This window comes from Macadamia integrifolia, chromosome 9, assembly GCF_013358625.1.
Source record: "Macadamia integrifolia cultivar HAES 741 chromosome 9, SCU_Mint_v3, whole genome shotgun sequence".
Taxonomy (NCBI): domain Eukaryota; kingdom Viridiplantae; phylum Streptophyta; class Magnoliopsida; order Proteales; family Proteaceae; genus Macadamia; species Macadamia integrifolia.
The window spans coordinates 29,130,563-29,143,044 of record NC_056565.1 but is presented as its reverse complement, the minus strand read 5'-3'; the positions used below and the strand labels follow the sequence as shown (position 1 = coordinate 29,143,044).

General features: G+C 35.4%; 1 protein-coding gene and 1 non-coding gene across 3 annotated transcripts in view; one reads left to right on the top strand and one right to left on the bottom strand.

The window, feature by feature from the left end:
* Positions 1 to 2,728: 2,728 nt before the first annotated feature.
* On the bottom strand, positions 2,729 to 2,811 carry TRNAL-UAA. Its single transcript has one exon. It is a non-coding gene; the product is annotated as a tRNA-Leu (tRNA).
* Positions 2,812 to 7,660: 4,849 nt separating this feature from the next.
* LOC122089341 (serine/threonine-protein kinase MHK-like) overlaps positions 7,661 to 12,482 on the top strand; it is a gene marked incomplete at its 3' end in the record, with an annotated part of 14,997 nt that continues 10,175 nt past the window's right edge. Inside the window, 6 exon segments of one of the 2 annotated variants that reach the window (XM_042658987.1) lie at positions 7,662 to 7,906; positions 8,618 to 8,797; positions 8,895 to 9,026; positions 9,122 to 9,200; positions 9,823 to 9,891; positions 10,036 to 10,125. In XM_042658987.1, the coding sequence (XP_042514921.1) occupies positions 9,019 to 9,026; positions 9,122 to 9,200; positions 9,823 to 9,891; positions 10,036 to 10,125 (246 nt within the window). 2 annotated transcript variants of the gene reach the window in all.

Here is a 12,482-nt window from a genome sequence, read left to right as displayed (position 1 = left end):
CCAATTAAGGAGACTCAGGGTTGGGCTAGGGTTTTAAGAAGCCCGGCCCGGCCCAGCCATGTTGCACCCCTAACATATATAACCTCTAATGGCTATATACATTGTTAACGGCTCTCTCAATCCCTCTCAATCACAAACAATCTGTGCCTATAATCACTCTCAATCTACCATATATACACCTACTCAAATCATGACCAAATTCTTACTGGAAAAAAACAATTCACAATCACGTCTTTAAGTATGGGAAGGAGGATTCGCATTAACAAAGACAAGTTTTACTTTCTAAATTTTCCCAAAAATTAAAACTATCAAATTAATAGAAGACAAGAGGAGGTAATGCATATATTTTCCCTTTAATTGAGGTTTTTTTTTTTTTTTGGGGGGGGGTGTGGTTGTTGGTGGTGGGGTTTAATTGAGAATAAGACTGTTAATTTTGCATGAAATCACAACGTAGAAATCCTTGCTAGAAATATTTGCAAAAAAACCACTCTTTGCTAGAAAAAAAAATTTACATAAATCCACTTCTTAGTCCTTGAAGTAGATAGTAAGGGTTGGTCTTTATCTTGGAGAAACTTATTTAAGTTTGAATGTTTATGGGCCGTGTAGAATCGTGATTTTAGTCAATAAATGGTGTTTGGTGCTACAAGAATTCGATTCTAGGTTTTCACTTTTTTACACATAAAGTGATTCTTACGTGAGAGTTCCTATTGATGAGTTCTCAGATAAGAATCACACGATTCTTGTTCAAGTATTAACATTGGATAGTTCTATAAGAGGATTACAATTTAAGGACAACTAAACAACCATTCATGGTGATTCTGGGTGTTTCCCAAATATAGAATCATGGTAATCAAACAGTCATTCTGATAGAATCACCATAAAGAATTCGTAATAACCAAACAATTATTTTGTCAAGAATACAATTACAGGGAGCCACATTCTCTGGAGTTACATTCTTAAAAGATACATTGTAGAGACCGAATTTTGTCACCCCCCCAGCAATGATGACAATAAGAAGAATTATACATTGGATGTTATATACTTGGAGAAATTTTGAACTTAAGGTAGAAAATGACTATTTTGCCCCTATGCACTTTTAATGGAAAATATCTTCAAAATCAGATTTCAACATTGTGGATTAATGTTGTTTGTTCACTACACTTTGGTGCAAGAACGATGTGAATTGGCTCCAAATTCCCCTTTTTACTATATGATTCGGGTTCCTACTTTACGCATATTTTCGTCAGGGTTCCCAGTCGATGTCGCATTTGTGTTCTACATCATTGGATAGTGCTCAATATGAGATTTTCAACGATATATTACACGTTGAATTCCGACTATCGATTTTAAATATGACTTTCGAAAATTAACTAAAAATCAAGGTCTAGATCCTATTTCAAACAGCCCTTTTTTTGTCAAACCAAAGAGAGGTCTCCCCCATTCCCTTGGCTATAAATATAGCTATTCACCTCTTTCAAAAGGGGAGGAGAAAATTTGGAAGAAGAAATATGGCCCATGAATTATATAGAGAATATCATTAATTTAGATATTGTTAAACTCTTATATGTTATTTATGGGCTTATAGGTTATTATGGTCGTGATCGTAGTATATATGTCATCTAACCGAGTTTTCTGGAGGACAACGTTCTGTGTCGCAGATCGTTTGTAAATGGGATGCCTCGGAGGTGTTGTTTTGCTTTTTTCCCTTTGTTTCTATCTTTCTCTCCTCTTTCTTTTATTTTTGGTCTTCCTTATTCGCGGATCCATGTAGCCGACTCCATTTACTTGGAAAATGGCAGAGTTGTTATTGTTATATGTTATTTATAGTACTATGTTCTATCCTGAATTTGTCCTCCTTCAATTCGTAATTGGAAGGGATAGTTTTCTTCATACTCTAGGGAGTAGAAATGGTATTACACACTTGATTAAAAAAATTTGTACCATCAAAGTACATAATTGCCTTCTATCTTATTTGGTTTTGAAGATCACAATTCTATATAATCATATCTAGTTACAAAGATAATGTCCTTTATCTAATTCATTCATTATATGTTAACCAAATCGATATTGAACAAATGGTAGAATAGGCTAGGATTTACATGCAATAACCAGTTAAAGAGTTTTAAACTTTCATGAAATGTCATGTCATTTAAATGGAAGCTAATAGCATTTTTCTTATCTTTTTTTTTAACTTGTAAAAGTTTGAGATCATTTCTAGGGCACTTCCCCTAGTTGTTTTGACCTGAAATTTGGCTATTGAGAAGATGTTGATATCCTCACATAAACCCATCTCCATCCATCCAAGTCTTACCACTTGGCAATCAGTTATGGATATCAAATGTAACCAGCTTAATTTTTTACATGTTAAATTGGACAAGCAATACCCAAGGTCCCACACTCACATCTCAAGTTCCAGTCATGAGAAAAAAAAAATCTATAATTATACTAAGAAAATAAAGCTTTTGAAAATGTTTGGACAAAAAAAAAAAATTAAAAATTTAAAGGAAAATATCGATACATGACTGGATTATATAGTTGAATTTGGTTTTCAAGCTTCATGCATACCTTATACAACCCATTCCTATGATTATTCAACGATTGAAATTACTATATCACACATCCAAGTGGCACAACTAGTTGGACCACATAGAAAGGCCTTCATATAAAGTTTTTTTTTTTTTTAAAGGGAGAGAACAACAAATTAGGCAAAAGAAAAAATGGAATATTTTGCTGGCTATGGGGTTCGAACCCATGCGCACTTATGTGCAGAAGATCTTAAGTCTTCCCCCTTAACCTCTCGGGCAAACCAGCTGGCGTGGAGATTAACATTAAATTTCTAGATAACCTATATTTTGTTTTCATAGACTCGTTATTCAGTCGAGTTTCAAGTTTTGAGGCATCAATCATTTCAGTTGAAATAATAATAATAATAATAACGATAAGACATGAGCTTCCATGATCAATAGTCCAAGTAATGGTTTCTCCAAACTGGCACTTTATTAGGAAATGTTTTGGGTAGACCACATGTCCAATTTTAGACCTAGGTTCCATCACTTATCTCCCCAATGTATGCCATGCACTTCAATTGAGACACTTTGATAAGTATGCATTAGACGGAGGGTGGTAACTAGAGAATGAAGTAGATATGGAATGATCATAAGGAGATGAAAAATCTACTTTTAAAGAGGAGTACCAAATCGTGGCATTGGAGCTCACTACCTCTTTTATCAGACGTCCATAATATTTTGGTCAAAATCAAGTTTTGGCTCAGACCTAACAACAACATGGTCCTCCTTATACGTAATATAGCCAGAAGAGCTATAAACAATAGGTTTCACATCAATTATATTTACACTGACATTAATATTTTATCTTACCTTTTTTAAGTAATGAAGTTTTATTTTTTTATTAAAAAAAAAAAAAAAAAACTCTGAAACATTTCCATCACTATTGCAAATGGGGGAGTTGTAATCTTGTCCCTTGGGTTTCCAACCCTTTGTGTATGTGGGCAATGTATATCCTTTACATCTACATCAACCATATCCATTTCTAACGGACGAGATTCAAGTATTTTGGTTTAGAGAATATGCTTTGAAATAATAAATAAATCAAAAAAGCTGAATTAAATCAAAAAAATTAAAATAATAATAAAAAAATAGATAAAATATGGTTTGGGAATTAACCATAATATGGTTGAGGTGCTAATGCGATACCCAATATGCAACAAGTATATCGGAACCTCCTGGGAGATTGTTAAGGGGTTCCCACCAAGAAATCGCTTGGTACTAAGAAGTTTGAAAGATCAGTGAGTATGTATAAACTTTAGTTTTACATCACTTAGGGGGAGTTGTTGGGCCAATTGATAACCATTAGCCTCATTAGCATACATGACACAACATATTTTAAAGCCTTAAAACCCATGAACTAAAATGGGATTTTTTTTTTTTTTCTTTCTTATGCCTAAACAATTTAATTGATTTCAGTTTCTAGATTGTCTAAATTTTTTTAAACCTCTATAATGATACATTTATATGCTAGATTCATCTCATGCATGACTATAAGGACAATATATTCTCATATATGAACCCAACCAAACCACCATATAACACTTGTTGAAGGAACATGAAAATAAGTTTATGCCATAGCCTCAAGAAAATTTATGTCTCACAAGAAACATTCCATTTTAGGGTCATCTAAAACCAATTTCCGGTTTCCTCTCAGTAGCAAAGACTGTATAATTTGTTTGAAAAAACCCTACCAATCCAGTGTTCTTCACGCTCAGACATAGCCCCTATTTTAAGGAAGTTGTGGAAAGATGCCAATGTTCCATTGAAAACAAGGTTGTCTCTGGGTGTGGGGAACACAAGACTGATAGCGTTCCTCCCCAATATAATATTATTGTTCTAAGGACTTGAAGATACCATGCCGAAAGTTGGCCTACATTGTAGGCCGAACCTAAACCAACCGATGGAAATCCAAAATCAATTTGATAGATTACTAAACCTGTTGGGCTCAAGAACAAATTGGTTAATAATCATGTATTATTGCGAAGGAAATGGCCCAATGGTCACTCCATCGGGACCAACCGAATAATGAGACCAACTAATAACCAGCTATAGCCCTATTATTAGATCTTGTATATGACTTATTTAACAACCGTTTCTAGCTCGATTAGTTAACTATGTACCCCATTTAAAGCCCGATCATAGATAGATTATCTGAACCCAACTATAGACTGATAATCAACTAATCGAAAAAAAATATGCCTATACCCTGACCGATGCGGGACCTTAAATTTGTGGGGGACCAATTAGACCCGATCGAAACCAACCGAGCCTACCACCACGACCTGTTGACAACCCTACCCTTAATTGGCACGCAGTAAAGAGATTAATTTGTCATTGATACCCCTAGGATTTGTGTTGAATATGAATCATCGCATGGAGTGAGTTATGTGATGTTTTTTAGCCCTAATAAGTAGATGCTCCTAACGTGGTACGCATGTCTTAGATTGGAGAAGCTCGAATTTATCATTAGATGGGCTGGAGCCCATTCAGCCCATCTTTGAGGTGTGTATAGATCATCACTGTCATCATCATCACCATTATCATACCCTTTGCTTGCTTGGGGCATGAAGCAATTGACATATTAGGCGTGCCCATGAGTCATTCTACATTCTTCTACGCACTATCCATGCCTCTAATGGAAAAGATACCTACTCTATACTTTGGAATTATTCCATTCTTCATATTCATGCATTGTGAAAAGACTCAAAACTCTCTCTCTCTAATTTTCCCTCTTTAAATGTTTTTTTTTTTTTTTTGAGTTTCTTATTTGCTATGGTTTTCTTCAATATCCATGAAAGGAATGAGATCATAGATACATATTTTCTTGTTGAAACTCAAATTTTTATGTCAATAATAATTTTTTTTTGTGATGTTTTTTTGCACATGATTTTTCTTTATGTTACTGATTTGTCTCGAAATATATTTGATGTCGATGATCAAATTACTAAGCAACTTTTTATATCCATTGGAAGACTTTTATCGTTCAAACAAAGAACTAGACTTTTCCAAGTATTTACCTATTATATTGTGTCCATTTCAGTTGAAAGCTTTCTATATGTTATTATTATGTTTATTGAATATGGTTTTTCAAATCCCCACCACACCCCCCCCCCCCAAAATATATATATATATATATATATATCCTTATATCTTTGTTCTTGAATTTTCAAACAATAATCCTATTAAACAGGCATCATATTTATAATGTGCGGTTTTTACATAATTTTTAAAGGGAAAACCTTGTGTGACCAACGTCGGTTAAAAAAATGTTGTAATCTTACTTTTATGCTCTTTTATGTATAATAAATTTCTCCTTTTTCTTTTTAATCAAAATAAATCTTATAGGTTGTAGATTGCTACCTAGTTGCTGACCATTGCACTAGTGCAGGGACGAACTAGAAAAGTGCACAAGGATCCAATCATAGGGCAAGGTGGTCTTTTTGCCACCCCTTATGTCTGAGCATAAGGGCCTACGACCAAGTAGCGATCTTTTTCCCAAATCTTATCGTGCAAGACAATGAATCGTTGATGCCAATTTTTTTATCGCTTGCTTAAACACTTTTTTAAAATAAGACAAAGGGAAAATCAAAAGGATGTTAAAATTTCTCACTCCACCACTTTTGTGTCAACAAGTTAAATTTTAATACCCATCATATGTATTTGTATCATTTTTTTTTTTTTTTTTTTTGTCATACCATGTTTACAAACGATACTAAGAGCAAGTGTGTACACGCAAGGTTTAGGTATATGGTATCGATGGTCATAATGGTCTCAGCCAATACTAATATAGATACCAATATGGATAGGATGTATTGAGTCTTTTTACCTCTCCCCAAAAATAGGATACCATCAATACATATCTATATCCCCAAACACCATACTTATATCGACATTTATACGCATCGGCTCAATATTGATACCTAAATCCATCTTAACACATTGCTCCCAGTCTTGGCTTTTGATTCTCAAATCCCGAACATGGTTCTCTAAGTATTGGCATCAGCCATATTAGCCATATCATATCATATCATATCAGTACTAGCAGATATTGATACCTGGCTGATCTGGACTGGATATTAGTATTGGAACATAGGTAAAATCGTAAAGAAAACCTATTTTTGCTTCTGACAAGGGGTGTCAAACAATTGGTTCGGCATGGTTTCAATTGCGTTGAATCAATTTCAGTCTAGGAATTGTTAAGGAACTTTAGTTTTCAATTGGTGATGATTTTGGTTCGGTTTGGTTTCGATTTATTCTGATTTTTCATATTAGGTTAATACTATTTTAGATTGATTTATTATCAAGTTTGAACCATAATGAAATCTTACATTCATAACCTGTAGTGACAAAAGATTTGGTAAAAACACTTTATAATAAATCATTATAAGAGAAAAATAATTAATATTGAAACCAATGGATAACTAATTGCTAAGAAGACAATTAATATTGAAATCACAAAATGAACCCTACTATCAAATCATTTATTTAACTATTTAACTAATTTTATATAGTGAACAAGGAGACCAATCGAAGCATTGTTACAATTTACAAATCACTTTCCCTATTTTTAATCTCATATTCATTGATTTGTAACAATTTTTCTCACAATGAAAAATATTATCACTAATATTGTAAGAAATGGATAATAAACTCATCTATTTATAATATTAAAATCATTTTTTATTGGTTCATCTTGTTAGATTTTGATTTTGATTTGATTATTAATCAGTTTGATTCGGTCCTAATATAACTCAATCTAATAAATATCGATTTGATTCGATCCAAATTTTTCTATGGGGTCGGTTTCATCGGGGGTGGATTTTGAACTTATCATTACCCACCCCTCCTCACGCGCTAAATGTGTAGCCATAAAATACAAAAACCACCGATCTCCCCAACCACAACATATTAGCAAAAGCTGCAAAACGATAAACTCAAGCATCTTAAATTTGGGCAATCTCGTCATTTAAATAAACCATTGCTATGGGTTTTATAGTAATTTTATTGGTAGATAGGGTTTTAGAGTAATTTGATCCGGATAATATTTCTAAGGGGACCCATCAACCCATCCTCCTCCTTATTCGTTATCTTTTGGAAGATTTAATTTATTATTTTATTGTCTCTCTCTCTCCTTGGCATCATCTTCATCTCTTCTGCGGAATTTGCTATAATGGCGACAGCAGAAATCTAATTCTCTTCTGCGTTTCGTTATATAACCAAAAGATAGATAATTCTTCACCTACATTGCTAATCAGAAGCCTCGTGTCTGTTTTACTTTTATCCGATCGTTATCGTTTTACTGCATCTCTTGATTCTATTCACATTCGTCAGCGTAGATGGTGAGTGTAATCTATCTCCTATCTGTTTCTGTTTCTGTTTCATTTTTTAAGGATGTGGGGTTTTTTCGAGTGGAAATAGTTTCGATTTGTTCCAGCTTGATCCAGGGATTCTGTTTAGAATCGGAATGCAGGCAGAGTTTTCTCCTTGTTCCCCTTCTGCTTACGGTTTTATGCTTGATTTACATTTTGTTGATTTGTTTTTCCCTTATTTTGAATTGGTAATTAGTCATTGAATGCAGCTCGATAGACAAAGAATTCGATTTAGTTAGACAGATTGTTTTTTCTTTTTTTCCAACTAAAATGGTTTGGTTTGTTTTCAGGATCTCTTTGCCTTGTTTCAGTTTTCAGGGCTTTTGAGGAAATTCTGTTTTAGAGAATGAATCAGTTCTATTCTGATGGTGTAAATTTATCATTGTTAGAATCATGAAGTCCTGTTTTTAATAGTTGTGGTATGTTTCATACTTTTCTTGTAATGGACATTCCTAAAAAAAAAATCCAATATTGGTGGAGTTTTTGTTGGTCGGATATAGTTCTGATATTTGTTTTGCGGGGTTTTCTTAGTGCTGTCCTAGAAAAGATAATTCTAACTGGGAGGTGCCATGTTAAGGTTGGAGATTTCATAGGACTGTTTTGATCATTATGCTTTTGTAATTTCCATTTGAATGGGTCACCTCGTAGAGTTTTATTGATGCATACTCTCACTCTTTGCAGATGAGTTGCCGAATTCTTTGAGAGGTGGGCACTCCCCAGAGTAAATGGATCAGATCTACGTCACTGTTTGGGATTTTCTGCGGATGAAATTGAATGCTTCCTCTACTAGAGTTATTCCTGATGTGTTGTGGATACCGCCGTCTTTTTGTAGATGATATTAGTTTAGTGCAACATATCGAGGTTGCACCTAAGCATGTCGTTCATTTTCTCTGTGACCTGTAATCACTCACACTATGAACAGTTTGCTTTTGAGGACATCTTATATTTCATGTTACAGTTTAACAGTAATATCTACGTAACTTCAATAGAAAGACACTGCATTGCCAGTGTAGAGCCTTGTGTCTGGGGATCACTAGAAGTACATTGAGGCTTTGCCAGTTATCACTGTATACAGATTTATAATGGAAAGGTGAATTGTTTTTTTCCTGAGATTTCTTTGAATTGTATTTTTTGCGGTTTGTCTTTGGTGGGTTTACAGTCTGTCTTGCTATCAATGGGTTTCAGATATAAACTTATAAAAGAGCTTGGAGATGGGACATGTGGAAGTGTATATAAGGCCCTCAATCTGGAGACAAATGAGATTGTAAGTATTGGGCATCACAAAGGAGAAGCAAATCTTGGCTTTTATGCAACTGGAGTTCAAATTAAAACCATCTCTAATAGTATTTTTTTTTTTTTTTCTTTTACAAGCACTAGAGGCTTTAGTCAGATTGCCTTCCATGATGAACTTTTGTACTCTTTTCTTGACATTTAACCATCGACCTACATAAGAGGAGAGTGTCTGAAAATTTGGGCTAAGTTTAACTCTAATGGCTGAATAGTTGCCAATTTCTAATAATTATGTGATTATTGCTAAAGAATTATACTTATAGAAGATTTCTTCACCCTTCCATTGTTGAACACTTTCATGACTGTAATTCATTAAAACACACACAAGCACATTCATCACAACAACTCAGCCTTATCCCAACTAAATGGGGTTGGCACACACACAAACACATTCATTACCATAAAAGATGAAGAAAAATATCATACTAACACTACAAATTTTAGTGCATTTCCTGAACCTCAAAACACCAGTTTTATGTGCTTGTGGTTTTATTATTTTCTTCCTTTTCCTTCAATATTCTTTTGTGCAGAATATCAAATTGTACTTTTAATATATGGATTCACTTTCCAATTGATGACATTGACTTTGGTTGAAGGTTGCTGTCAAGAAAATGAAGAGAAAATTCTACTTTTGGGAGGAGTGTAAGAGTCTAAGTGAAGTTAAGGTATGATGATAAGTTGCTATTCTCTTGATTGAAATCTATATCATTTTGTTATCTTTTTCAAAGTAAAGCAATACAAACTTTGCTCATGGACAGGCACTCCATTGCTCGTGTTATCATGTTAAAAAATAACTTTGGATTTTGCAGGCACTCCGCAAATTGAATCACCCTAATATTGTCAAGTTGAAGGAGATTGTTTGGGAAAATCATGAGCTTTTCTTCATCTTTGAATACATGGTAAGGGTTTGAGCTAAGGATTTTTTTTTTTCGACTTCCTCTGTGGGATGGGTCCGTAGTTGTTGATTTTATGCTCTGATCATGTATCATCTTGGTTTTGATCAGTCCCAGGTTTGTCACAGCCTTTGAAAGGTTGAAATTGTAATTCAATTTAATTTATGCAATGTGCAATAGAAAAATAATGTACTTAGAATGAGCTTATTTACATGATAATTTGCATATAGAAGGGCTTAAGGGCCTGCAAGCAAGGTTCAGAATTTTGATCGAAGTGTGTCGAAACTTGACTTGCGAAATATTTTGGTTTCCCTAGACCTTGAAATGAGATCAAATGGGAAATACAAAGAATACAATATTTTCTCAAAATAATCAAAACTGGAATGAGTGAAATGTCGAAATAATGAAAATGTTCCAATCCTTCATATAAAAATGGGTTAATTTCTCTCACGCCTCATAGTTTCCCTATACATACTCAAACTCCCCTACCCCAAACTTCTTTTCTGGTTCCCCCAGAAAAGCAAACTTCCACCTCTGGTGATCCAAAATCTCTAAAGTACCCCTGGTTCCCTCCTTTCTCTCTCCTCCCGCAACCCCTCTCTGGCAGCCCTCTTCCCATGCCCTCTGCAGCTCCCTCCCAACTTCCCATCTTCCCATCTAGTTTGACCACCTCATATGATCCTTAAATCAAAATTCCTGTAACATACCCTATAGGTACTCTAGCCTCCATTTTTCCCATCAGGTGCCTCAATCCCTCCCTAAACCCTGAATAAATGTAAGTATCACGCTCGATCAGGTGGACGTGATGAGATTCTACGACAGATAGGCCAAGTCTTCGGAAGTTTGTCTGATTCCTCTCAAGGTGGTAGTGTAGATGACAACTGCATTTTGTTACCAGGAGCACATGTCTTCTTGAAGCACTCCCACAGCTCAGGACCACAACTCTCCTTTTCCACCACTCATCTCAACATCTCCACCACTCATCTCAGCAAAACCTGATCCTTAGAGGCATCTTTTGTGCCTGAGAAGGCATAAACTTGATCCGATCTGAGAATCCAAGCTCATGAACCTAAACCTGCATGTCACAGTTGTTGATAACAAAGAGTAACATTGGAGGGTGTGGTGCAACCACAAAGGAGACAGCTTCACGGGCTGAGGGTGTATAGGCATGTTCTATTTCAGTATATTGAGGATAGAACTCAGCAGGGACACTGGTTTTGTAGAGGGAAATGGTTCTACATTGGTATACTGAGAGTATGACTCAGCAGGGACACTGGTTTTGTAGAGGGAAATGGTTCTACTTTGGTATACTGAGAGTATAACTCAGCAGGGACACTGGTTTTAGAGAGGGAAATGGTTTGTTGGAAGCAGAAAGGGCCGGTCCAGATTTTGGCGTGAAGTCGATGTAGCAGTATGGATTGAGGATGCAGAAACAGGTCTTGCAGCAAAGAGGGATGGATGCAAGGGAGGGTTAGGGAGTCTGGGACAATCATAGAGATTGTCTCTGCATGGGATCAAGCATTTGGTCGTTCCACCTTTGTTCATGGCCATACGCCCCATGTCATGCAAACTTTGTTGACACCCTCTGGGTCTGAAATTGCCATCTCCAACACATCTCATCTCATTTCATCTCTCTCTCTCTCTCTCTCTCTCTCTCTCTCTCTCTCTCTCTCTCTCTCTCTGTTAGAGATGAAGAAGAAGAAAAGGAAAAGGCAACCCCTTGACCGGAGAAGAACAGAGAAAGAGGACACCAGTCATGATATGGAGGGGAACTTAAAGATGCAGAAGGCACAAAGGTGCTGCCAGAGGGGTCGCGGGAGGGGAGGAGAGGGGAGGGGACCAGGGGTAATGTTGGGATTTTGATTTACCAAGGGACAAAGGGAGGTGGATGCAGTGTTTAAAGTATTGCTATCGGGCATTATGGTATTGGGTATCGTATCGGAAGGGTGGTTTTAAGAGACGTGTTGTATTGTATTGTATCGGAGAGACGCAAGATACGCTAGATACGTACAGAAATGGTCATGAAATATATGGAAATGCTTAGGATATATGCAAAATACAGTTTTGAAGTAAGACACTAGACATAAATCATACTCAAGATATATCATGTGTAAAAAAGAGAACAAAGTACGACGAGACAAGTGCATTCAATTGATTATATACCAAAATTTTTTAGGTATCATATCAGTACTGTATTGTATCAGTACCTTAAATATACGATATGTATTGGTTAGTATTGGCATATACGGAAGGGAACGTGAAATTCTTTTATTTTACTAATTTGGCGTAAGGAAAGATACACTTTTATCCTGTTGATAGAAGGTTCCCGATTACTAATCATGAATATAGGTAAAAAAAAAAAA